We start from the raw sequence: 27,891 nt of genomic DNA on the forward strand, positions 1-27,891 counted from the left end.
GGGTGCTTCACCGAAAAATGGCCCTGCGTGCAGCCTGCCGTGGGCTAGCAGCACGATGCCAAACTGAACTAAGCTGAATACTACTGGACTCCTGGCTTGATGTTTGATGTTCTATGTGTTGTTCACTCACTTTTTGCCTCTTGAGCGATTTGCTCATGGGTGTTTAGATGTTTTGTTGAACGGGTTCCACATTGTTTCTTTGTTTCATGACTGTCTGTGAAAGGACAGAGCTCAGAGTGTATAGAAAACTTGATAATAAATGTACTTTGATTCTTGAATCTTAACTCCTGTTGTGTTCTGCTGAGCATTATGTTGGTGACACTTGGGGGCTGCCCCCAGCGCATCCCTAGGTGTGTCGGTTGGTAACAAAAACAACACGTTTCTCTGTATGTTTTGATTTATTTATGTGATAAATAAATCTGAATGTGAATCTGTGGGATTGGCTAGGCTGAACTTACTTCCCTGGCAACTACCCCTGCTCTTTGTAACTTTTATAAATGACTTGGATGACGAAGTGGAAGGTGAATTAGTAAGTTTGCAGATCACACAAAGGTTGACAGCACTATGAATAGCGCAGAAGGTTTACGTAGGCGAGAACAGGACATTGATAGAATGCAGAGCTTGGCTCAGATTGACTGATTTACATTGATCATGTGTACATCGAAACATCCTCCAAGAGGACCACAACCTCGTCGTTGGGTTTTGAGGCCTAGGAGCCTCAATGACCTGGAGAGTGGTGTCGGTTGGAGTCAGAGTTTGATGCTTTGGCTCTTGGTAGGGTCACCCATGCCAATCAGGTCAAAGGGTACAGGCCAGACTAAGAGTGGTCCACCTCACAAGTCCCATTCCTCTTTCCCTCAGAGTGAGAGAGACACAGACACACACCTCACAGGCCCCGTTCCACCCACCCACACAGCCCTGCAGCATCTCACAAGCCCCATTCCTCTTTCCCACACACACACAGAGCCCTGCAACACCTCAGATTCCATCTGGGAGACCTCCAACCTGATTTCCTCCCCTTCCCCCTCTCTGCTTTTTCATTCCCCACACTGGCTCCTCTGTCACCTCTCCTGTTCTCCTCACCTGCCTATCACCTCCCGCTGGGTCCCCTCCTCCCTTCCTTTCTCCCATGGCCTACTCTCATCTCCTCTCAGATTCTTCTTCTTCCAACTCTGGCGATTGGCAATCCAACGTAAAAGGTGCATTACCGCCACGCACTGGACTGTGGTGTAGAGTTGGGAATTAAAACCCCTACTAGTTCTTTATCAAATAAAAACTAAATTAATCTAAAAAAATCCTATAGAATGTAAATAATGAAAGGCAATATTGTGAATTAAATTAAAGTAACTTCCATCACTTAGTAAAGTTTTTAAATGACAACTCTCAGTTGCCAAAGCTAGTAATGCAGCCTGCATTTGATTTCCTTCAGCCTTATACGTTTCATATTGTAAGAGACTGTGTTCAACTTTTTCATAATGATGATAAAATCTACACACCCCAGAGTGATGTTTTCCAACAAGATACAAAGAATAATTAAGCATAGTACGCCCAGTTCTAAGTCAAATGAATATAATTCTTTCCCTTCTTGTTGTACCCCCTTCTCGCATCAACCCAACAGTGCTATGTATTCTCTAAAGGGGTCTCCCTTTATCCCACAAGTCTTGTCATAATCCCCTAATTCTTAGCCCCACCAACCCCTTAGCTTCTGATTTGCTAAGTGGAATGTCTACACCCACAGATGGACTTTTAACAACTTTCTTAGCCAAACAATCAACCCACTCATTCCCCTCAAAACTCCACATGCAGTGACCCAGAAGTAGACATGTAAACCAATATTTTGAATATGAAATAAAGCTTTTAAGAGCTTCTTGCAGTAAATCTGACCTATTGCTAGAACAAAACTGAAAAAGAATCTGAACAAATTACAACTTTGCAAGGTCAAATTTCCTCCACCCACTCTAAATCCAAAATGAAGACAACAATTCTGCTGTATATACGGATAAATAGTTAGTAAGGTGTTTCTTTATTGTTATCTGTAATTCAGGCACAAAAACAGCCACACCAGTATTCCTAGTTAAATTATCTTTATCAGTAAAAAATGGTCAACGTAGCATAACAATTTTCCTTAATATATTGATGAACTGACAGACTCTCAGACATATCAGCATTCTTAATTTCATTAAATCATGTAATCTAAAATCAACTAAAGTCATTTGAAAAAAATCACAGTGGGACATATTACATAACCCAGCAAATCCATATTCCCAGCACGATTAGAACCCAGCCACGCAAAACTAAAAACACTCTTTTTGTGATGTTCCCGGCAGTTCCCCAACACACCTTAACTGGGTGATCAAATTAATCCAGTACGTTAACAACAACTTCAACCTCCACAACTGCAAGGGTAACTGTCCCATTTCAACCAGTAAAGCTGAAACAGAAGATGACCTTACTGCACCACAACACAATCTTAAAGCCTCTGCCCGTATCACATCCACACATTTTACATTTGAAGATGAAACTGATCCATTAGCCACACGGCCATAATCAAGAATAGATCTAATTAAACAAATATAATGATCAACAAAGATTTTCATGTAGTACCCCAAGAATACCCACATCAACACCTGGGAATATTTAATGCTCCTTTCTAGTTATCAATTATTTTATTGATACAGTACTTCCCTGGCAGCTTATTATCCATCCACATGCTGAGAAATCTTACGCTGACACTTGCTCAAGAGTTTGACATATAAGTTCATATCAAGTGCAGGGCTATTAATCCTCTTTGTAAAACACATAACTTGTGTTTTTGCTACTGAAAGCTTAAAACCCCATCTATTTGCCCACTGTTCGACCTCATTAACTAATTGCATCCTATATACAGTTAAATTGAAATTTCTACCTCTAATCCGTAAAGCCCCATTATCTGCAAAAAATGATTTACCCACCCCAGTATCAATCTCAGAGAAAATATCATTAATCATAATATTAAACAATAAAGGGCTACAAATACTGCCTTGTGGGGTCCCATTCTCTATCTCATAGAATCCCAAATATACTTTACCCACCCTTACCTGCATAGACCATCCAAATAAAAAACTCAGAAAAAAATTAAACAGCCTCCCTCACTCTTTATTCCCATAATTTGATCAAAAGACCTCCTATCCATAACACATCATAAGCTTTTTATATATCAAAAATACTTCTATTACTTCTTTATTTACCTGTACTTTCCTAATATCATCTTCCAAACATAAAACTGAATCCAACGTCATTCTACCCTTCCGAATTCCGCTCTGATAAAATGCTATATCACCTCTATTTTCCAAAATATAATTTGTACTCTAGGGAGTGTGAAGCGCAGAATCAAATATCGCTGTGATGATTGTACGCTCTAGTATCAATTGTTTGGCGACAATAAAGTAACTGCTCTGTTACCATACATCCCATAAGTTTACACAAATGGGGCGTGACTGATATTGATCTATAACTGGAAGGATACAATGGGAGTTTCCCAGGTTTTAGAACAGGCACTAATATTTCCATTTTCCATGAAGAGGGAAGATGGCCTAATCTCCAAATATGATCCAAAAATTTTTTATATTATCTCAAAAGTTGTCAGTCATATGTTTAAAAATACAATAGCATACATCATCCTTTCCTGAAGCCGTCTGACCTTTACAATTAATAGCCTTCTTAAATTCATAAAGAAAACTCGACATCGCTAACTACAGCTGGCTTCCAACACATCAGGGTGTTCACTAAGAACCTCACCCCTACATTGTCTAACCTCTTCACTTAAATTATCTTGATTAACCCGATCATATTCCTTCCTCTCCTCTCCAGCCCATTACCTTTTGACCCACCTGACTTTACCTATCCCTTTCCAGCTATCCTCCTTCTCCTCCCCACTCTTTTTATTCTGGTGTCTTCCCCCTTCCTTTCCAGTCCTGATGAATGGTAAATATTAACATTGTTTTAAGATTAGCTTTACTTGTCCACCAGAAGTTCTAGTAATTTCTCCCCTTCCCCTCTTTTTCCATTCCTCCTGACCTGCCTATCACCTCACCCTGGTGTCCCTCCTCCTTCCTTTTCTCCCATGGTCCACTCTCTTCTCCTATCAGATTCCCTCTTCTTCAGCCTTTTACCTCTTCCACCTATCCCCTCCCAGCTTCTTACTAAACACATCCACCTTCCCCTCACCTGGCATCACCCTATCACCTGCCAGCTTATTCTCCTTCCCCTCCCCCCAGCTTCTCATTCTAGACTCTTCCCCCTCCCTGTCCAGTCCTGATGAACTGTATCAGGCTGAAACGCAGACTGTTTATTCCCCTCCACAGACTGACCTGCTGGGTTCCTCCAGCAATTTGTACGCGTTACTTCCCCCAACCCAAGGGCAGGCCGCGTCCGGCAGCTCACCTTCCACGTGCTGCCTTTCAGATCAGACGTCAGTAGCCGTAACTTCCTGTCGGCATCCGCTGTGCATAACCTGTGAGGGTCGGAGGAAAAATTATTTTAAACGGTGTTAAAACTACTGCAAATGGAAAATATCACCCAGTTTATTTGTGGGTTGGGGGAGGGGGAGGTAAACAGGCCCTCCAGCCCATCAACAGTGGCCAGGTAATTCAATTACCCAGTGAATAATCCCTAGGCCCAGAGACTCGAGTTCAACTCCCAACATGAAGGATTTAAATTCAGATTAATAAGCTATTAATTTCAACGTCAGAGTCAATTTATTATCAAAATACATAGGTGTCACCAGATATTACCTTGAGATTCATTTTCTTGTAGGCATTTACAATAAAAGAAATACCATAGAATTTATGAAAAGCTATACACAAAGACGGACAAACAACCAATGTGCAAAAGATGACATATTATGGGAAAAAATACAGAGACTAAGAGTTGAAGAGTGCTTGAAAGTGAATCTGTAGGTTGTGGAATCAGTTCAGTGTTGAGGTGAGTAAAGTTATCCACACTGATGGTTCAGTGGAGTCTGGAACATACTGGCCAAGGAGGTGATGGAGACAGACACTCACAGATTTAAGAGGGTAGATGTGAGGTTACAGCCAGCTGAGCCGTGGCCTGATGGTTGTAGGGTAATAACTGTTCCTGACCCTGGTGGTGTGGGTCCTTGATGACGAATGCTGATTTCTGGTGGCAGTGCTCAATTAAGGGGAGGGCTTTATCCATGACAGACTGGGCTGCTTCCACAACTTTCTGTATATTTTTCCATTCCTGGACATTGGTGTTTCCATACTAGACCATGATGCAACCAGTTAGGACACTCTCCACTGTGCATCTATAGAAATTTGACCAAGTTTAGATGTCATGCCAAATCTAAACAAACGTCTGAGAAAGCAGAGACGCTGCTGTGCCTCCTTCATGATTGCCCTTAGGTGCTGGTCCTAGGACAGATCCTCTGATATGTTAACACCAAGACATTTACAAAATCAAAGAAGAAATGAAAGAAAAAAAGGAATTTGATTTAATAAAGGTGATAGGGAGAAAGCCATTCAGCCCATGATACAGCTTCACCATCCTAGACCAGTGATCCCCAACAACCGGGCCACAAAGCATGTACTACCGGGCCGCGAGGAAACGATGCGAGTCAGCTGCACTTTTCCTCATTCCCTGCCACGCACTGTTGAACTTGAACATAGGGTTGCCAACAGTCCGTATTTGCCAGGACATCCCGTATATTGAGCTAAATTGGTTTGTCCCATACAGGACCGCCCTTGTCCCGTATTTCCCCCGCTAAGGTAGAGCGTTGCTATGAAACTGTTCGTGCCGAAATGGCGTAAAGCGAAGAAGCAATTACCATTAATTTATATGGGAAAAATTCTTGAGCGTTCCCAGACCCAAAAAATAACCTACCAAATCATACCAAATAACACATAAACCTAAAACAACACGAACATATAGTAAAAACAGGAATAATATGATAAATACACAGCCTATATAAAGTAGAAATAATGTATGTACAGGGTAGTCAGGAAGATTAAGCCAAAACCAATTTGTGGGAAAAAAAAAATCGGCACGTACGCACGTCACATCCGCGCACGCAGGTGCCCGCGCAAGGCTTCATGGTCATGGTAGTCTTTCTCCGGGTAAACACAAGTGTCCCGTATTTGACTGCTACTCTACTTTTGTCCCTTATTTGGGAGTGAGAAAGTTGGCAACCCTAACTGTAAAAGACATGCTGAGGTGAGTTTAACCCTACTTGAACACCCACCCCCCACCCCCGGTCGGCCGGTCCGCAAGAATATTGTCAATATTAAACCAGTCCGTGGTGCAAAAGAGGTTGAGGACCCCTGTCCTGGACCACTGCTCAGCTGGCTGTAACTTCACATCTACCATCTTAAATCTGTTAGTCTCTATCTCCATCATCTCCTTGAGCAATGAGTACCAGACTCCAAACCCCTCTGGGTGAAAACATTCTTCCTCAGCTCCATTAAACCTCTCCTCTCCCCCCTTACATAGAACATTACAGCACAGTACAGGCCCTTCAGCCCACAATGCTGTGCTGACCCTTTAACACAAACTAAGAGCAATCTAACACTTGTCTACTACATAGCCCTCCATTTTTCTTTCATCCATATGACTATCTGACTGTCCCAAATGTATCTGCTTCTAGCACCACCTTGGCAGCACGCTCTACTTACCCACCACCCTAGTATAAAAATCCTACCTCTGACACCACCCCCCCACCCCATACTTTCCATTAAAATTATACACGAAGTGCTGGAGGAACTCAGCAGGGCAGGCAGCATCTATGGAAGGGAATAAACAGGCCAAGGTCTTTCTTCAAGACCGATGAAGGGTCTTGGCCTGAAACATCGACTCTCTCTATTTCTCTGCCTGATCTGCTGAATGCTGAGCATTCAGTGTTGCTACAAGAGGAAGATTATTAATGTGAATCCAAAAATGAGATTTAAGAGCTATAGCTGAACATAGAGCATTACAGCATAGTACAGCCCCTTTGACACATGATGTTGCGCTGTCCTTTTAACCTACACTCTAGGATCAATCTAACCCTTCCCTCCTACGCAGACCACCACTGTTCTATCATCCATGTGCCTAAGAGTTTCTTAAATGTTTCTAATGTTCTTGTCCCTATCACCATCCCCAGCAGTGAGTTCCACACACCCATCACTCTCTGTGTAAAAGACCCACCTCTGACATCACCAAACCACCCTTCCTCCAAACACTTTAAGTTATGCCCTCTTCTATTAGTCATTTCCACCCTGGGGAAAAGTCTCTGGCTGTGCCCTCTTATCATCTTGTACACCTCTATCAAGTTGCCGCTCACCTTCCTTCACTCCAAAGAGAAAAGCCTTTGCTCACTCAACCTATCCTCATAAAACATGCTCTCTAATTCAGGCAGCATCCTGGTAAATCTCCTCTGCACCTTCTCCAAAGCTTCCACATCATTCCTATTGTGGAAATGTACTATTCTTGGAGTAGCAAAATGGCATTTTTTTTTAATCTGTAAAAAAAACAGAACCTGTATTGTATCAGAGTGCTTTGCCACTAATGTTTGTGCAACATTATGCCAATGGAATCAGAGTCCTCAACAATTGCAGACCAGAAGATACATTACTGAAAGAACACCATGTACACTGATTAAACAGATGAACAGAATACATCCTGTCCTTGATCTGGCACAGGTACATACAATTGTATATAAGAGTGACTTTTGCTGTCAGTTTTTTTTCCAAAGCAATCACCAGCTCTTGTGTATTACTGGTCTTCCCTTGCAGTAAGTAAAATAAACACTTATGACTGATCCACTGAGAGTTATTTGTTGTTTGTATGGGACTTAGCAAGAAGGTGCTCAACACTATGATAAGGTGGCCAGAACTGAACACGAATCTTCAAGGGTGGTCTAAACCAGGTTTTATACGTAGAGCTGCAACATTACCTCACGACCTTATCCGAAATACAAACACTCTAGTTTCAGACACCTCTACAGTGGTTTCTCACTGCCGACCCTGTCAGTAGTGAGTGGAAAATTGGTTTATTTTTGTCACTTGTTGCAAGGTCCAGTGAAAATCTTTGTTCTGCATTCCCTCTTCACAGATCATTTCATTACATCAGTGTATTGAGGTAGTACAAGGGAAGGCATAACAGATTGAGGAATTTATTGCCATAGCTGTGGGGTCTAAGTCATCGGGTATATTTAAAATGGAGGTTAATAGGTTCCTGATTAGTAACGGTGTCAAAGGTTACCAGGAGAAGGCAGGAGAATGGGATTGAGAGGGATAATAAATCAGCCATAATGGAATGGCGAAGTAGACTCAATGGACCGATTGGCCTAATTCTGCTCCTATGTCTTATGATCTGATTTAGTATTACTGTTTCCAGGTTTCTCTTTGCTGCCCTTCTTACATAAAGCAACATTCACCAACCTCTAGCCTGCCAGCACCTCAGCCTTGGCTAACGATGATACAACCAGTTCTTTCAGGGTTTCTCTGGTCTTTTCTCTCTCACTTCCCAAGGTGTTTTTGGATACACATGGTCAGGCCCAGGGGATTTGGTAAAATGGTTCATTATTATCACGTGTACCGAGGGACAACGAAAAAATCTGCTTCGCGTGCCGTCCATACAGATCTATTTATCACATGCACATTGAAATGTGCAGTGAAACGCAAAGTTTGCGTTAACGGCTGACGTACTTACGGATGCGCTGGGGCAGCCCGCAAGTATTGCCATATGTTCTTGTGACAACACAGCGTGTCCTCAATGTTCAGGAGAACACAGAACACAACAAATGACAGAACAACAACACAAAAATCCCAATCGAACTTCAGGCTTCAATCTTCTGTACTGACCCCAGCATCCACTGATGGCGACAGATGAGGACTCTGAACAGTAGGTCTTGAATGCTGAACTCTCCATTGACTGGGGCCCTGAATTCTAGGCCTCAAACTCACTGATTCGCTGGTCTGTCAGCCGGTCAGCCAACCACAGAAGACCCACATCTGCGTCTCTGGCTTTTGAACGTGGAGCAGCAGTCTGGCTTCTAATTCCCCCACCTCCCTGTCTCTAGACCCAAACCTGACCCCTAATTCCACTCCCTGTCCCCAAATCTTGAAACAAGACAAAGTAACGCTGAACATAAACACAAGAAAATCTGCTAATGCTGGAAATCCAAAGCAACAACACACAAAATGCTGAAGGAACTCAGCAGGTCAGGCAGCATCTACAGAAATGAACACAGTCGGCATTTCAGGCCGAGACCCTTCTCGGGACTGAGAAGGAAGGGGGAAGATGCCAGAATAAAAAGGAGGGGAGGGGAAGGAGGATAGGAAAAGCCAGGTTGGTGGGAAAGGCCAAGGGTTGGAGAAGAAGGAACCCAACAGGAGAGGAGAGGGGACCATAGGGGAAAGGGAAGGAGGAGGGGATCGAGGGGGAAGTAATAGGCAGGTGGGAGGAGGTAATAGTTAGAGTTGGAAATAGAAGGGAGGGGGTAAATTTGTTTAAGGAAAGAGAGATCGATATTCATGCCATCAGGTTGGATGCTACCTGATGGAATACAAGATGTTGCTCCTCCACCCTGAGGGTGGCCTTATCGTGGTATGAGGAAGCCATGGACTAACATGTTGGAATGGGAATCAGAATTAAGATGTTTGGCCACCTGGAAGTCCCGCTTGTGGCGGATGATGTGGAGGTGCTCGATGAAGCAGTTCCCCCATTTTCCACAGATCTGAGCCACAACCTTGATGGAGACTGCATTTGGCGCCATTTTGAACAGAAAGATCCAATCATTACACTGTGCTTTCAGGTAGTGCAAGGAAGAGCAGAGAGTGGTGTAAGTGAATTGGAAATAGAACATATTGATTTGATGGCACAACAGATGTTATAAAAGGTACATACTGATTGTATTGGATTTCCTGTAACGTATATTCTGTGGATTTGAGATTGGAATTGTTTATTGTTATTTTTCAGTGTAATAAGGAACAAAACCATGACTCCAGATATGATGCAGCAGGAAAAAGAAATGCAATAAAACACAGTAGAATGTAATATTCCTGCAAAAGATACTTCTATATTTCAGAAAATGTGTAGCTTGGTGGTTGCTGGTTGGGTTGAGTTGGCAATTTACTTGCAGGCACTTCATCACCATCAATGTGCTGTTTATTGTGTTGTGTCCTCTGACAGCCTGGTCTTTATGTACTTGTCAATTAGCTGACTGGTTGTCATTATGAGGACGTACCACAATTAATAGTGCACCAACAATTTCCCCTAGTATGGTGTCAAAACGTTTGCAAGTAAGTTGCCAGGATCGGAGAACAACTCAACCCAACGCTCACAACACGCTGGAGGAACTCAGCAGGTCGGGCAGCATCCGTGGAAAAGATCAGTCGACGTTTCGGGCCGGAACCCTTCGTCAGGATTGCAGGGTTCCGGCCCGAAACGTTGACCAATCTTTTCCATGGATGCTGCCCGACTTGCTGAGTTCCTCCAGCGTGTTGTGAGTGTTGCTTTGAACCCAGCATCTGCAGATTATTTTGTGTTTACCACTCAACCCAACCATTTCTTTTAAAATTTTTTTTGTTTTTTTAATTGAAGTATATTTCAGAAATTAAAAGGAAACCCTGCACTAAAAGGGTTAATGAATAACTAACAACCCCCTCTTACCTTACCAGGGGCGTCAGTGTGTCGGTCTTTGTCTCTGGGCTCCAGGCAATGGCACCCACTCGCACTCCTCTGTAAAAGGTCTGCAAGGTCTTGTATTCCATACCTTTAACTTCCGCATCTTCTTCCTAAAAGGTCAGGATGAAGAGGTTGTGATTTTCACATGCCTTGAATAGACAGACAGTTAAAGGTTAGCTTTATTTGTCACACGCACATCGAAACGTAAAGTGAAATGAGTCGTTTGCATCAAATCAAATCAGATAGGTGTTGCCACATTTCAGGTACCAGCATGCCCACAGCTCACTAATCCTAACCCGTCATGCAGGGGGAAAGCAGAGCACCCAGAAGATACCCAGACGGTCACAGGGAGAACATTCAGACAGTGGAGAGAACTGAACTCCGACTGGTAATTACTGGCACTGTAAATTGTGCCAACCGTTACGCTACTGTGCCAGTTGGTCTTCAAGGAATCAAAGTTTCTAGGGGACAGGCAGGAGAAGTGCAACCAAAGCAGGGATCTTACTGAGGGGAACGCAGATGTGAGGATCTTTATGACTGACACTTATCAGATTTAATGTTAAGGGTTCAAATCCCAGAGCAGACAAAAGAATCGCAAAGAGACAATGTTTTTAAATAATTAGGCAAGAATAATTTTAACTCCACTCGCCATTCTGACACGCTGACCATGGCCTCCTGTATCACCACAGTGAGGGCACAACTCAGCTGGGAGGAGCAACACCTCATTTCATTCCACCTGCGTAGCCTCCAACCTGATGGCATGAAGGTCGATTTCTCCAACTTTTGGTAATTTCTCCCCCTCCTCTCAGTTTCCACTCCTCATTCTGGCTCCCCTCTCACCACTTCTCTTCTCACCTGCCTATCACCTCCCTCTCATTTCCCTTTCTCCCATGGTCCACTCTCATCTCCTATCAGATTCCATCTTCTTCAGCCCCTTATCTCTTCCACCAATCACCTCCCAGCTTCTTACTTCAACACCCTACCCACCCACTCAGCGTCCCCCTCACCTAGTCTCACCCTTCACCTTCCAGCTCGCGTTCCTCCCCTCCCCCGACCTCCTTATTCCGGCTTCTGCCCTCTTCCGTTCCAGTCCTGATGAAGGGTCTCAGCCCAAAACATCAACTGTTTATTCCCTTCCATGTATGCTGCCTGACTTGCCGAGTTCCTCCAGCATTTTGTGTGTGTTGCTCAAGATTTCCAGCGTCTGCAGAATCCCCTGTGTTAGACAAAATGATAGCTATGCTGTGAGGGCCCAGGCGGCCATTTGGCCTTTATGCAGCTACGCCATCTTTTAACAGAAAATACTTTATACTTTATTGTTGCCAAATGATTGATACTAGAACGTACAATCATCACAGCGATATTTGATTCTGTGCTTCCCAATCCCTGGATTACAAATATTAAAAATATGAAAAATAGTAAAAATTAGTAAATATAAAAATTTAAATTATAAATCATAAATAGAAAATAGAAAAATGGAAAGTAAGGTAGTGCAAAAAAACCGAGAGGCATGTCCGGATATTTGGAGGGTATGGCCCAGATCCGGGTCAGGATCCATTCAGCAGTTGGAAAGAAGCTGTTCCCAAATCTGGCCGTACAAGTCTTCAAGCTCCTGAGCCTTCTCCCGGAGGGAAGAGGGACGAAAAGTGTGTTGGCTAATTCCCCGTAACCTGCAAACATTTCATCTCCAACTTCCTTTAGAAAATTTCCAGCTCATTCCTCCTGCCCAGATGAAGTGAGGTCAGTTTACCAGCACCCCTGGTGCAAATAGGTATTTTAGAACTCAGACCGTTACAAAACAGGAATGGGCGCTTTGGCCCAACTGATCCATGCCAACAAAGAAACTCCATCCAAACCAGGTGTATCTGTCAGTGTTTGACCCATGTCTGTTCACACAGCAGTGGAAATGAATGGTATTTCATGAGAACGGGAACATAAATCTATGAAATGCAGTCTCTTGATGAAACCTTTGCATAAGATCACAAGGCAAAGGAGCAGAATTAGGCCATTCAGCCCATCGCATCTGCTCTGCCATTCCACCATGGCTGATTTATTATCCCTCTCAATCCCATTCTCCTGCCTTCTTCCCGTAACCTTTGATGCCCTGACTAATCAAGAACCTACCAACCTCCGCTTTAAATGTACCCAATGACTTGGCCTCCACAGACACCTGTGGTAATGAGCTCCACAGGTTCACCACCTCCAGCTAAAGAAATTCCTCCTCATCTCTGTTCTAAATGGACGTCCCTCAATTTTGAGGCTGTGCCCTCTGGTCCTAAAGGAAACACCCTCTCCACATTCACTCTGTCTAGGCCGTTCGATATGTTTCCATGAGATCCCCCTCACACTTTGCCCAAGGCTGGCCTGCAGGCTAGCAAAGGGAAAAAGCATCTTACACGGCCTTTGGTAGAGACGCATCTCCACCCCGTCACCCTACAGGTTACAATAAGAATTATAACAAAGTCATTTGTACAAAAAAAAAACACTAGTTTTCAGAATGCTTTAAAGAAGCAGCTACACTCGACATCAGAGATAATAAGTCTGATTCACTTTCTAAAAAAGTTACTGGCTATCTACTCTATCTCTGCTTCTTGCAATTTCATTAACTTCTATCAGGTCCTCCCTCAATTTCCACTATGATAGAGAAATAGCCAGTTTGTCCAATCTTTCCTCATAGTATCTGCCCTCTAATCCAGCAGTCACCCTGATAAACCACCTCCGCACACTCTCCAAAGCCGCCACATCCCTCTCATAGTGGCGTGACCAGAATTGAAGGCAATATACTCAACCAGAATTCAAAGTTCAAAGTGAATAATGTATGCATATACCACCATATGGAGATATATTTTCTTGCAGGCATTTTCAGGAAAGTAAGTAAATACAATCGAATTTATGAAAACTATGCATAACAAAGACTGACAAACATCTAATATGCAAGGGAAGACAAATCAGAAGTAATACTCTCTGTAGACTTTTCTGTTCCTGGGCACTGGTGTTTTTATACCATTCTGTGACGCAGCTACCCAGTAAACTCTCCACCGAGCTTCAGTGGAAGTCTTATCAAGGTTTTAGATGGCATGCTGAATCTGCGCAAATTTCTAAAAAAGTAGAGATGATGCTGTTGTCCCTTTGAGGAACTGGTCCCAGAACAGGTCCTCTGATACAACAATGCTGAGGAATGTGAAGTTGCTGACCCCTCCACCTCCGATCCCCCGATGACGACTGGCTTATGGACCTCCGGTGTCCTCCTTCTGGAGTCAATAATCAGCTCTTTGGTCTTGTTGATGTTAAGCGAGAGGTTGCTGTGGCACCATCCAACCAGATTTTCAATCTCCCTCCTATATGCTGATTTGTCACCACTTTTGATTCAACCTATGACAGCAAACTTAAATATGGCATTGGAGCTAAGTTTAGCCGCACAGTCATAAGTATAAAGTGAGGAGAGCAGGGGGCTAAGCACACAGCCTCGCGGTGTACCTGTGCTGATGGAGATTGTGGAGGAGAAGCTGTTGCCAATCTGAACTGACTGGGATCTGCAAGTGAGGAAACCAAAGATCCAGTTGTACAGGAAAGCTCAGGGAGCTGTGAACTTGCATGTCAAGTTCTCTCTGTAAGAGGTCCTTGCAATATAATATGGTAGCTCCACCATCTCAGGGAGGTAGCACCCCCGCCCCCGCAACCCCATACCCCCCACCCCCATCGACCTCCAAGGTGTAATACTTTGTTTAGTGATTTTGTCTAATCTGTAAACCAAATTGGGTATGTGCAGAAAATGTGACATTAAAATATGTACTTATATTATATTATCATGTTTATTCTATTACAACTTTAAGCAGGTCTACAGGGAGTTTGGCCTCATCACGTAGGACATCAATAGAGTAGCTCCTTAGCAGCCAGCCAGCTAGTTTAAATAACGTTAGCTATGCTAATGAACGAATGACACCTGTTAAACTCACCTCAACAATGTCTTTTACATCTTAACCCACCATGGGCAATAGAAAAGTCACTCTTGCAAACAGTGCAGTGAGCAACACTGTCATTATTTTTGAGGTCGATTGTAAAGCCCGCCCACAGAGAAAACTGATACGTCTACTTAGCAGGGGTCCCCGACCTTTTTTGCACTGCAGACCAGTTTAATATTGACAATATTCTTGCGGACCGGCCGATCGGGGGTGGGAGTGTTAATCACGACTGGAATATAGGTGATAAGTCAATTATAAGTCAATAGCATCATAATATTTTAAGTAACATTTGGATATTAAACACACAGCACATATTTTCCCCATATGAACATATAAAATCATTGCAACACACCAATATCGCTGAATCAGTGGGAGCCCTGGGCTTGTTTTCCTGCAACAAGACGGTCCCATCGAAGGGTGATGGGAGACAGCGATACTCGAAGGGGGTTCCCTATGTCCAGTCTATTCCGCAATTTAGTTTTCGTTGCATTCATTGCAGAAAACTCCACTTCGCAGAGATATGTTGGAAATGGAAGCAAGGTTTTCAGTGCTTTCGTGGCTATCTCAGGATATTTAGCCTTGACTTTGATCCAGAATGCCGGCAGAGATGTTATGTCAAACATACTTTTCAGCCCACCGTCATTTGCAAGCTCGAGGAGTTGATGATCTTCCCATGCTGACATGGATGACGCGTGCGTAATGAGCTCGTGTGCGTTCGAGTTCAACAGTGCGTGACAGGGAATGAGGAAAGGTGCAGCTGACTCATATCTTCAAATCATATTCTTTCCTCGTGGCCTGGTGGATGGGGACCACTCTTAGCACGAAGAAAGACCAATCAGGATGCTCGCTCTCCCTCTCAAAAAAATCTATTTCTGGCATTTTGTACATAATTTCTGGGCATCAGGGATCCACTATTAATATGCGGGAGAGGTGGGATGTCTGATGTTGTGTGATATTTGGTTACATAATTTGTTCTTTTTTCGTACATTGCTTGTTTGGTAGTCTTTGTTGTATGAGGTTTTCCTGTGGATTCAATTGGGTTTCCTTGTTTTGTGGCTGTCTGTAAGGAGACGAATCTCAAGGTTGTATATAGTATCCCAATCGCAAGCAACAGAAAAGCTGCAAACGTTGCAAATCCAAGCAACACACACAAAATGCTGGAGGAACTCAGCAGGTCAGGCAGCATCTACGGAAAACAGTACAGGCGACATTTCAGGCCGAGACCCTTCATCAGGACTGGAGAAAAAAAAGATCAGGAGTCAGTGTTATAAGGTGGGAGGAGGGAAGGGGAGGAAGTAACACAAGGTGATAGGTGAAACGGGGGGGGGGGAGGGGGCAAGTCGATTGGTGAAAGAGTTACAGGGCTGGAGAAGGGGGAATCTGATAGAAGAGGACAGAAGGCCATGGAAGAAAGAAAAGGGCGAGGAGCACCAGAGGGAGGTGATGGGCAGGTAGCAGATAAGGTGGGGAATGGTGATGGGAGGGTGGGAAATTACCGAGTTTGAAAAATCGATGTTTATGCTGGAGGCTACCCAGACGGAATACAAGGTGTTGCTTGTAGCCCCATCGTGACAGGGACTGACATGTTGGAATGGGAATGGGAAGAGGAATTAAAATGGGTTGCCACTGGGAGATCCTGTTTTTCTCTGGCTCGGCAAAGCAGTCTCCAAAGCAGTTGGGTTTCACCGATATACAGGAGGCCACACAGGGAGCACTGGATATATATAGTATACATACTTTGATGATAAATGTACTTTGAAATTTGAACTTTGAAGAAAAATCTCGATGTCCTGATGAAGGGTCTCGGCCCAAAACATCGACTGTTTATTTCTTTCCATAGATGCCTGATCCGCTGAGTTCCTCCAGCATTTTGTGCGTCGCTCTAAATCAGGGACCCCCAACCTGGGGTCTACGGACCCCTCAGTTAATGGTAGGGGTCCAAGGCATGAAATAGGCTTGAAATCCCTGTTAGAGTCTAAAATCTCGAGGGATGAGCAATACCAGGGTTAGATGAATCACTGATACATCACTACTTGTTCAAGCAGAATAAAGACCATTATAACACAGAATAAGGTGGAGTGCCCTAACCTCAATCAATAAAGAAAAGATTAAAAAGATTCGCTTTATTAGTCGCAAGTACATCCATAGTGAAATACATCCTTTGCGTTAAAGATCAACGCAGTCTGATGATGTGCAGGGGACAGCCCACATGCTTCGGGCGCCAACATAACATGCCCACAACTTACTAATCCTAGCCCATACGTCTTTGCAACGCGAGAGGAAACCGGAGCGCCCGGAGGAAACTCACGGGGGAAACGTAGTAACTTCTTACAGGCAGAGGCGGGAATCCAGCCGCAAGTGCAGGAAATGGGATCTGTTTATATGGTGATTTGGGCTAGCACAGGCACCCAGGGCTGAACAGCCTTTGTGTGAACTTGTCCTGCACAGTTGCAGACAAGAATCCCCCACCCACCCTCGCTCACCTGGAAGCGACAGCTGCCCACCACCACGTAGTTGTCCCCTCCGTAGGCGATTAGGGTGCCGGCGTCGCAGCTGTCGAACGGGCTGAACTCCACGGCGATCACCGTCTCCTCGCTCAGCACCGAGTGCGTGGCTCTTCGGGCCACCGCTTCCTTCTTCTTGTTCAGCAGCATGGCCGGGTCTGAGCTCCGAGGCTTCCCCACCAACACCGCACAGCCGAGGACTCCCCGCCTGGAAGGTCCAGCCGCCGCTGATTGGCCACGGCCACTTCGCTTCCGAGTGGAAAGTGCAACATTGCAGAGCGGCGACTCCCATTGGCTGCTGCAACACCGGCCCGGGACTTTTAAACCTGCCCGGCGCCGGAGCTCGGCAGTTAGGGAGAGGATGGATTGTATTGTTAGTGAATCGGGTCTGTCATCCCGGAGATAGGGCGGACAGGATCCCAGGCGACAGACCAGCCAGCGGAGATCTTGATCTGTGTACTGGATCGGAGCAAGAACGATGTCCTTTGATCATCTAATCTTCCAACCAAGTACAATCGAATTTCCCCCCAGGTAAACCATAGCCTCGGGAGAGGACTCTCCCCGGGGCAGCTCTAAATGCAAAGTGACAAGCACCTGTAGTAGTGTTTTGGCAGGAGAGTTGGTTGGTATGGCTCTAACTGACGGTTGCCAAATTTAAACCGCCCACCTGCCGTGCGATTGGTTTTCTGTTAAAGCTTCTTGTATACATTTGTCTCTGTATAGGAGGAACTCGCCCTGCTGGCAATTTTTCGAAGAGATTTGAACGTTATGTCAGACTGAGTTTAAAGGAAATATCTCTTAATAATGTATATTTCTAGCATTTTATATTGCGGATGCTGTTTGAGTGACCTGAATTTCGTTTCCGTGAGAGGGTGGAGATACAGGTTGTCTTGGTAACTCAAAAACTGCTGTTATCCCAGTGAGCTTTAGCCACCCTCGTCTACACGGGGGAGACATAAATAGAATCAATATTGATAGGGCGGTATCACGGGTTAGCGAGACGCAGAGAAGATTAGACCATAACTATAAGAGCAGAATTGGGCCATTTGGCCCATTGAATCTACCCTGACGTTCGATCGTAACTGATTTATTGTCTCTCAACCCCAAACCCATTCTCCACTCCTTCTCCCTGTAACCTTTGATGCGCTGACTAATCGGGATCCTATTAACCTCTGCTTTAAGGATTCTAAGAGTCCATAATCCCGGAAGTCAAACGGTTAACATATGAGGAGCATTTAATGGATCTTGGCCTGAATTCGCTGCATTCTTAGAGAACTTCTTATTGAATTCTTATTGAATATTGGAACTCCTGGATAGAGTGGATGTGGAGGGGATGTTTCCTACAGTAGGGGATCCTAGGACTGGAGGACACACACTTGGAATAGAGGGAAGTCCCTTTAGAATGCAGATGAGGAATTTCTTTAGCTAGATGGTGGTGGATCTGTGGAATTTATTGCACAGATGGCTGTGGAGGCCAAATCATTGAATATATTTAAACTGGAGGTTTAGTTCTTGATTAGTAAGTGTGTCCAAGGTTATGGGGTAAAGACAGGAGAATGGGGTGAGAAGAAAAGTAAATTAGCCATAAAGGAGTATTGGAGCAGACACAATTAAGACGTGGTCTAATTCTGCTCTTGTATCTTGTGATCTAAATGTAACTTCATTTTAGCAGTCCCAACATATGATTTTCACAAAGGGAGTGCACTTTGAGCCAAGAACAACCTGGCCACAGTGATAATTGAAATCTTTCATAGTCTTCGATATCTAGAAATTTAAGGTATAATTGATTAGTTCTCCATGGTCTCTTAGGGTCATGCATTCCTGCCAGCAGAGAGTGTTACAGTTGGTGAGGAGGTTTCGGGAAGAATGGTGCCTGTCACGGGAGCGTGAGAGGATGACCGTGTGCGGTGCAGACCACATGTTCCTGGTTCTACAGCTTGCCATGGCTGAGGTGAACAAGGAGGTAACTCTTCTGTTTATCACCGAGAAGCAACTAGATCTCAATTTCTTCTTTTGTGCTCATGGTGACTTGCACCTATCAGGAAGGTGCATTACCACCACCTGTGGTAACAGAGTATAACAGGAACCATTACTGGGACCAGATCCTGCCTCCCAAACCTGCTTTAATTAAAAAGTTCACACGGATTAACCATTCCTGCCTCAGGTGCCAGAATATCCTGCAAGCTAGGCACCCCAATTGACCCAATAATTGCCCAAATAGCTTCCTACGTTCCAGTGAGTATCTGTGACGTCATGGCCTCCTATTCCACTGCCTCGGGGACCTTACAAAAATCACTTCACCCATTCCCATGCTTACCAACAAGTGCCAAAGAGGAGTCAAGCCTCAACACATCTTCCCTCCTATCCCTTTCCAAAAGATACCTCCCCTGAACTCATGGAACCAAGTGTAATGCCTCCTCCCCATCACCATCCCACTCCTATTCCACAATTTCTGCCGCCTTCTAATCCCAACCAACCTAGTACAAGAATTGGCTTCATACTTTATCATATTAACTATAATAGCTACCTCAGGCTCGGTAAGTGCCTGTTTTGCTTCAATGCCCTTTCATTACCTGATACACCCACTTGTGCAGGTAGCCAACTAAACCATCCAACAATTCCCACACTCTCCAGAGCATATTAGATTAGATTATGAGAACACTCGGTCCTCTTTTTATTGTCATTTAGAAATGCATACATGCATTAAGAAATGTTACAATGTTTCTCCGGAGTGATATCACAGAAACCAGGACAAACGAAAGACTAACACTGACAGAGCCACATAATTATAACATATAGTTACAGCAGTGCAAAGCAATACCATAATTTGATGAAGAACAGACCATGGGCACAGTTTAAATAAATAAATAAATAAATAAAAAATAAAGTCTCAAAGTCCCGAGTCAATCGACTCCCGAGTCCCCGATGGCAGGCGGCAAAAGGGAGAAACTCCCTGCCATAAACCTCCAGGCACCATCAACTTGCCGATGCCTTGGAAGCAGCCGACCCCAGCCGACACTGAATCCATCCGTCCAAAAACTCCGAGCTTCCGACCAGCCTCTCCGATACAGCCTCCCGAGCACCATCCTCTGCCGAGCGCCTTCGACCTCACCCTGGCCGCTGAAACACGCAAAGCCGAGGATTTCGGGGCCTTCTTCTCCGGAGATTCCGGTTACCACACAGTAGCAGCAGCAGCAAAGCAGGCATTTCAGAAATTTCTCCAGATGTTCCTCCATACTCTCACGTCTGTCTCCATCAAATCAGAATTGTGCACGATCCCCTACTTGACAGATAACAGGCATCACCACTGAAGTGACCGCGCGCGCTGTCGTCACGCCGCCATCTTCTCCTCCCTATAATATAGATTATAACACACGTCCATCAACAGATCGGGTCTCCTTGAACGCTTCAATTTCAAACTCTGCAGTACTGAGGCAGAAGCTGAGCAGTTCACAACTGTTTGGCTTAACTTGTTTGACCCACTGTATAATTTAAATTTCCATCTCCTCTCACTTTTAACCTTTGTCAGTAATGATAATTGATGTGAGCTGATTACCTGTTGTACCAATTGTTCCATCTGGGTTTTAAACTTGCATCCCTTGTATTCAAAATGTCTTCCTAAGCCCTCATACTTTGGCTCTAGTTACAAGATTCAGGGTCACTTATTGATCACAGGTACATCGAAACATGCAGTGAAATGTGTCATTTGCATTAACGACCAACACGCCTGAGCATGTGCTGGCAACGTGGCATGCCCCCAATGTTCTGCAGAGCAGCAATGAAACAAATCACAAACAGGAGAAAATCTGCAGATGCTGGAAATCTGAGCAACACACACAAGATGCTGGAGGAACTCAGCAGGCCAGGCAGCAACTATGGTGGGGGAGAGAGAAAAAGTAGTCGCCATTTTGGGCCAAAATCCTTCTGCAGGACTGGAGAAAGTGCTGAGGAGTAGATTTAAAAGGTGGGGGGGGAGGTGGAAAGAGAATCACAAGATGATGGGTGGAATATGGAGGGGGAGGGATGAAGTATAGAGCTGGGAAGTTCATTGGTGAAAGTGAGAGAAGCCCATGGAAGAAAGAAAAGAGGGGGGAGGAGCACCAGAAGGAGGCAATGGCAGACATCCGACCTCTCCCGGAAGTTCCGGGAGTCTCCCACATATTAATAGTGGCTCCCTGATGCCTGCAAATTATATACAATATTCCAGAAATCAATTTTTTTGAGAGAGAGAGAGAGAGAGAGGGAGAGAGAGAGAGAGCGCACACACCATGGCAGTGTTCCAAAAAAGGAAAATATAAAACGTACGTCACCCCAGACTACACTAAAGTGTACCCCTGCCTAATAGGGGTGAAAAATAATGACAGTGTTGCTCGCTGCACTGTTTGCAACAGTGACTTTTCTATTGCCCATGGTGGGTTAAGACCGTAAAAGACATGTTAAGGTGAGTTTAACAGGTGTCATTTGTTCATTAGCATAGCTAACGTTATTTAAACTAGTCAGCTAGCTGCTAAGGAGCTACTCTATTGCAGACATCCCACCTCTCCCGGAAGTTCCGGGTGTCTCCCGCAAATTGATGGTGCTACCTCCCTAAAATGAGTTTTTGCAGGGTGGGATGTCTGCAATGGGCAGGCAAGGAGGTGGGGGGGGGAAGGGGATGGGAAATGGTGACGGGGGCATTATCAGAAGTTTGAGAAGTTGATGTTCATGCCATCAGGTTGGAGGCTACTGAAATGGAATTTTCTCTTGTTTGTGCATCCATGGCCTCCTCCACTGTCGTGATGAGGACTTCGATCTTGGGGCCTCAACCTCCTGGCTCACACAGGCCTTTGACCCCCAAGACTTGACAATCTGGGGGCGGGGGGGGGTCATCCAATGCCTGAACTCGTAGATATCGGGTTTCCAGACACTGCAATATGGGGGCTTCAACCATTGGCTGTGCTCGAGTATACATGTACTGTATCTGCATTAGACGGGAGCAGAATTGGGCCAATCAGCCCATTCCATCATGGCTGATATACTATCCCTCTCAACCCCATTCTCCTGCCTTCTCCCTGTAACTTTTGGCACCCTGATTAATCAAGAATCTATCAACCTCCACTTTAAATATACCCAATGACTCGGCCACCACAGCCGTCTGTGGCAATTGGTACCATGGTTAAGCTATTGATCGTAAAGCTCTGGACAGTGATCTAGGGAATGAGTTCAAATCCCTTCATGGTAACAGAGGAATTGAAATTTGATTTGCATAGCATGGCAATGGGCCCTTCAGCCCCTTTTGTCCATGGGCACCACGTAGCAAAGCGGTAAGAGTGATGTTATTACAGGTTGGATGTCAGAGTTCAGTTCTGGCATCCTCTGTAATTTCTAGACTGGTTAAGGGGAGGTATGATAGAGGCTCATGGATAGAGTGGACATATAGAGTATCTGTTTCCCAGTGTAGAAATGTCTAATACCAGAGGGCATGAATGGAAGGTGAAAGGGGGAGTAGGTTCAAAGGATACATGAAGGGCAAGTTGTTTTTTAACTCAGTGGTGGATGTCTGGACTGCACTGCCTGATATGGTGGTAGAGGTAAATACTTTAGAGGCTTTTAGATGTTTGGATAGGCCCATAGACGTAAGGAAGATGAAGGGATATGGACATGGTGTGGGTGGGAGGGATTAGTGCGTTGGGGTTTTTCGATTTTCTTTTTAGCTGGTTCAGCACAACATTATGGGCTGAATTGCCTGTTCCTAAGCTGTACTGTTCTGTTATAAATAGGTGGGTTGCTTAGCAATGTGGCTTGTTGCTGCTCTGTATCTCCATATAAATACTAGCCAACTTGCCTCATGCCAGTTCTACTCGCTTCTGTTTGGCCGATGCCCTTCTAAATCTTTCCTGTCATCTACCCATCCAAATGTTGGTGTACTTGTACCTCTTGGTGGGAAATGATTAAAGTAACACAACCAATCTGTTGGAGGAACTCAACAGGTTGGGCAGCATCTGTGGAGAGGAATAAATAGTCGGTATTTTGGTCTGAGACCCTTCATCAGGATTGGACAGAAGGGAGGGAAGGAGTGAGAATGAGGAGGGGGAGGACTAGGTGCGGGGGAAGGTGGGTGGGAGAAGGGGTGAAGTGAGAAGCTGGGAGGTGATGGATGGAGAGGTAAAGGGCTAAAGATCATGGGAGAAAGGAGGAGAGGACCCAGGGGTGGTGATAGGCAGATGGGAAGAAGAGAATGGGTGAGATTAGAGTAAGAATGGGAATGGAAAAAGAGAAAGAAGGGGGAGAAATTTATGTTCTTGTGTCATTTAATGGGTTCCTATTAAATACCTACTTCATCTAACCCTATGCCTTCTATTTCTTGATTTTCCCCCTCCCCCCACTATCAGGAGGTCAGGAGGGTTGGGGGAGAAACTGAGTGCATTCACCCTATCTAACCCCTTGTGATTTTTTTTTTAATGTACAGTTCTCAGATCACCCCTCATTCTCTTGTATTCCTAAGAGGGTGTCTTCTAGGTGAGCTGCCATCCACACTGATGAGACCCATCTGCCAAAAGCAATTGGTTTTGAGGTGCCTTTGCCCCTTCCCCTGTCAATAGAAACTGTTCTCCCAGGCTCGGTTGCTAAGCCACACATGAAGCCCAGGAGCTGGACTTAGTTGTCAGAGGCTATTTGAGACACATTTAATAGGTAGTGGGAGTTTATCCCCGCTATCTCCCCAAACTACGACAACTTTAAGAACCTCCCCTATGGCAGGCTGACCAAAACTGAATGCAAGTTCCAAACAGTCTCCATGTCTTATACAACTGCAACATAACATCACAATTTCTGCACCGTGCCTGACTGCAGGTCAGTGTGACAAAGCCCTGACTAACTGCACAACCATTTACAGAACAATGTATTTGGACTGCCAGGTGCCTCTGTTCCACATTTCCAATTGTTCCATAAATTTGTGATTGGGGAGGGAAAAAACTAATATCAGCACTAGTGACTTCAGAAAAATCAGTTTAAAGATTCATCTGGTTTATTTTCTTACTAAACGCTCAATAGTATGGCTCTGATTCAGATTCATTTATCTACCATAGGTACATTAAAAACATACAAACAAATGTATTTCGCAGGCCAGGCAGCATCTGTAGGAAGGGTCCTGATGAAGGGTCTCGGCCTGAAACGTCGACTGCACCTCTTCCTACAGATGCTGCCTGGCCTGCTGCGTTCACCAGCAACTTTGATGTGTGTTGCTTGAATTTCCAGCATCTGCAGAATTCCTGTTGTTTGCAAACAAATGTATTGCTTGCATTATCAACCAACACAACCCAAGGATGTGCTGGGCAGCCCACAAGTGTTGCCACGTATTCTGTAATGTAATTATAACGTGCTCACCATGGTAGAAATATACAGGGAACAATGACAACTCAACAGAACACAACAGCAACACAAACCCCTTCTCTCCCACACTCAGTCAAACACACAGTACTTGGCCAAGACATGCAAATGTCACAAAATTCCTAGGGAACTCAGCAGGCCAGACAGCATCTATGGAAAAGAGTAAACAGTCGAGGTTTCCAGTCAAGATCCTTCATTGGAACTGGTAAACATCGGGCTCTGACTTCTGGCCACACCTGCCATTAGGCCTTGTCTTGCAGAATCTCTGACCTTCAGGTTTAAATTCCTTTATTAACCCCTGAGCTGGCTGATTGCAGGCCTTTGAATTCGGGGCTGGCATGTACCTCCAAGCCTGTGACTCACTGACCTGTTTTGTCGCCCTTTCCCTGCCTGATTCCAGACTGTCAGTATTGAGCTAAGCTTTCAATTTCCCTCTGGCCCTCATGACCCCTCTCCGGGGAGAGGGGAGGGTGGGGTAAACGTATGGTTGCGGATACAGAATTCCAGGCTCTGGAACCATGGCAACACTTGAGAGCTACCCCTAGCACAATCCTCATTGTCGTTGATGTTGGTTGTTGAGCAAAAATGATGCATTTCACTTTATGCTTTGTGAATGTGACAATTAAATCTTGTCTTGAATGTCCCTAATGTATTGGCCTCTACCCCTGTCCCAGGCAATGCTTTCCATCCACTCTCTCTGGATATTTAAAAAAAAACAACTTCGATATCTGTCCCACCTCCCCACCCCTATACTTTCTTCCAGTCAATTTAACATTATGCTCCCTCTTATTTCTTCCCTGGGAGTAGGTCTCTGGCTGTCCAATCAATCTATGCCCCTACTTTTTACAGAGTAAACCCATAATAAATGCAAATTATAGAAATCAACATGAAAACCGAAGGTAATGTTGATGGTCGAGGGGAAGTTGTTTCTGCATTGATTGTCTTCAGGCTCCGTCTTCTCCTCCCAGATGGTGGTAGTGAGAGGAGGGTATGTCCCAGATGATAAAGGGTCCTAGGTGATGAATCTTGCCTTTTTGAAGCATTGCCTCTCAATGGTGAAGAATGTCATGTTCACGATGGACCTGGGCAAGTGAGTTCATAGTAAAGCACAAGTTTTCCAGCTGAATCTTTCGTTGTTATTTTTCTGTTTTCCTCTGTAGTCCTGTGGTGAATTCACCATCGCGTTGAGCGAGCTGCTCCTGATGTGGAAGTATTTACTTCAGAAGAAACTGGAGTTGCTGAGTGTTCCTGAAAAGGTCCCTGAAGGGTTTGAAGGAGTGCGTGAAAGGTATCATTCCTTCCTGAGCAGAAGTAACACAGTGGATCTGATCGACGTGTACAAGATCTGTGCTGACCTGGAAACTGAAGATGCATCTGAGGAGATGCTCTCTAAGGTAAGGAGAACGTTGTAAACAAATCTCTCAGTACCCCTGGCGTTTTTGTAATGCAGAGTTCAGAAGCTGAGAACAAGGCATGAACTTGTTGTTTACAGCCATTTTATTAAGTGTTAAAAGAGAAAAGAACACGTAGATGGAGTGGACAGTCAGACTTTACCCCCAGGGTGGAAATGGCTAATATGAGAGGGCAGAATTTAAAAATGATTGGATGAAAGCATAGTAGTAGTCATAGTCATACTTTATTGATCCCGGGGGAAATTGGATTTTTGTTACAGTTGCTCCATAAATAAATATTAATAAAACCATAAATAGTTAAATAGTAATATGTAAATTATGCCCAGAAATAAGTCCAGGCCCAGCCTGTTGGCTCAGGGTGTCTGACCCTCCAAGGGAGGAGTTGTAAAGTTTGATGGCCACAGGCAGGAATGACTTCCTATGATGCTTTGTGTTGCATCTCGGTGGAATGAGTCTCTGGCTGAATGTACTCCTGTGCCCACCCAGTACATTATGTAGTGGATGGGAGACATTGTCCAAGATGGCATGCAACTTGGACAGCATCCTCTTTTCAGACACCACCGTGAGAGAGTCCAGTTCCATCCCCACAACATCACTGGCCTTACGAATGAGTTTGTTGATTCTGTTGGTGTCTGCTACCCTCAGCCTGCTGCCCCAGCACACAACAGCAAACATGATCACACTGGCCACCACAGACTCGTAGAACATCCTCAGCATCGTCCGGCAGATGTTAAAGGTGTTAAATGGGAGGGATGGGGGGACAGTTGGCTGTACCACTACCTTGATGGTAATGATGAGACAAGGACATGTCCTAGGTAATGGAGTCCTTAATGATGGATGCTGCCTTTTTGACTCATTGCTTTTTGAAGGCCTCACTCAATGTGGCTCGTGCCCATGATGGAGCTGACAGAGTCTACAACTTCCTGCAGCTCTCTCTGAGCCCTGTAGCACTTTGGCTGTAACAGAAGTTGTAAAGTCCTTCTATGTCAGTCTAGTTTCTGGGAACAATTGAGGATTGAGGTGAATGAAGATATCCAAACTGGTTTGGGAGCCTGATGGTTGTAGGGAAATGAATGTTGCCAAGCCTGCTTGTGTGGGGCCTAAGGCTCCCTTTCCTGCTGTTCAGCACTGGTCAGAAAGCAAACTCAAAAATACATCAATGGTTAAGAAACAAAATACAGTCCGAATTGGATTTACTATCACTGCATAGGATATGAAATTTGTTGTTTTGTGGCAGCAGTACATTGCAATACATAATTGCAATTTATGACTTCATAAGGTGTATACATAAAAATTAAGTTCAATAGATAGTGCAAAAAGAGGAAAAATACAGGGGTAGTATTCATGGGTTCAATGTCCATTCAGAAATCTGAAGGAGGGGAAGAAGCTATTTAAGAAATGTTGAGTATTTTGGATAGTAAGACTAAGATACAGGAGCAGAATTAGGCCAATTGGTCCATCGAGTCTGCTCTGCCATTTCATCATGGCTGATCCATTTATTTTCCCCTCAGCCCCAGTCTCCTGCCTTCTCACTGTATCCCTTCATGCCCTGACAGATCAAGAATCTGTCAACTTCTGCCTTAGATATACTGTACATACAGACTTGCCCTCCAAAGCTCCCTGTGGAAAAGTGTTCCAAAAGTTCATCACTCTCTGGCTAAAGAAACTTCTCTGCATCTCATTCTAAAAGAATGCCTCTCTATTCTGAGGCTGTGTCCTCTGGTCTTGGACTCTGCCACCATAGGAAACATCCTCTCCACATCTACTCTATCAAGGCCTTTCACCATTCAATAGATTTCAATGAGGCCACCTCTCATTCTTCTGAATTCTTGTGAATACAGGCCAAGAGCAATCAAAGACGGTTCATATGATGACCTGTTCAAATCTGGAATCACTTTTATAAAACTCCTTTGAACCCTCTCCAGTCTCAGCACATCCTAAGAAAAGGGGCCCAAAATTGCTCACAATACTCCATGTGAGGCC

General features: G+C 44.6%; 2 protein-coding genes across 4 annotated transcripts in view; one reads left to right on the forward strand and one right to left on the reverse strand.

The window, feature by feature from the left end:
- The window catches only part of nup37 (nucleoporin 37), a 40,497-nt gene extending 23,149 nt beyond the window's left edge, over positions 1-17,348 (reverse strand). The window contains exons 1-3 of the mRNA XM_063059592.1: positions 17,108-17,348; positions 10,648-10,772; positions 4,423-4,492 (exon numbers count right to left, since the gene is read on the reverse strand). Of these exons, the coding sequence (XP_062915662.1) occupies positions 4,423-4,492; positions 10,648-10,772; positions 17,108-17,278 (366 nt within the window). The 5' untranslated portion in view covers positions 17,279-17,348. The remainder of the gene's footprint in view (positions 1-4,422; positions 4,493-10,647; positions 10,773-17,107) is intronic.
- A 129-nt stretch (positions 17,349-17,477) lies between these two features.
- Positions 17,478-27,891, forward strand: part of parpbp (PARP1 binding protein) — a 44,884-nt gene continuing 34,470 nt past the window's right edge. For 2 of the 3 annotated variants that reach the window (XM_063059594.1, XM_063059595.1), the window contains exons 1-3: positions 17,478-17,659; positions 18,938-19,091; positions 25,657-25,890. In XM_063059594.1, coding sequence (XP_062915664.1) covers positions 17,607-17,659; positions 18,938-19,091; positions 25,657-25,890 — 441 coding nt within the window. In that variant the 5' untranslated portion in view covers positions 17,478-17,606. The remainder of the gene's footprint in view (positions 17,660-18,937; positions 19,092-25,656; positions 25,891-27,891) is intronic. The other variant, XM_063059596.1, reaches the window with a different exon arrangement.

The sequence above is a fragment of the Mobula hypostoma genome, chromosome 9, assembly GCF_963921235.1.
Source record: "Mobula hypostoma chromosome 9, sMobHyp1.1, whole genome shotgun sequence".
Classification (NCBI taxonomy): Eukaryota; Metazoa; Chordata; class Chondrichthyes; order Myliobatiformes; family Myliobatidae; genus Mobula; species Mobula hypostoma.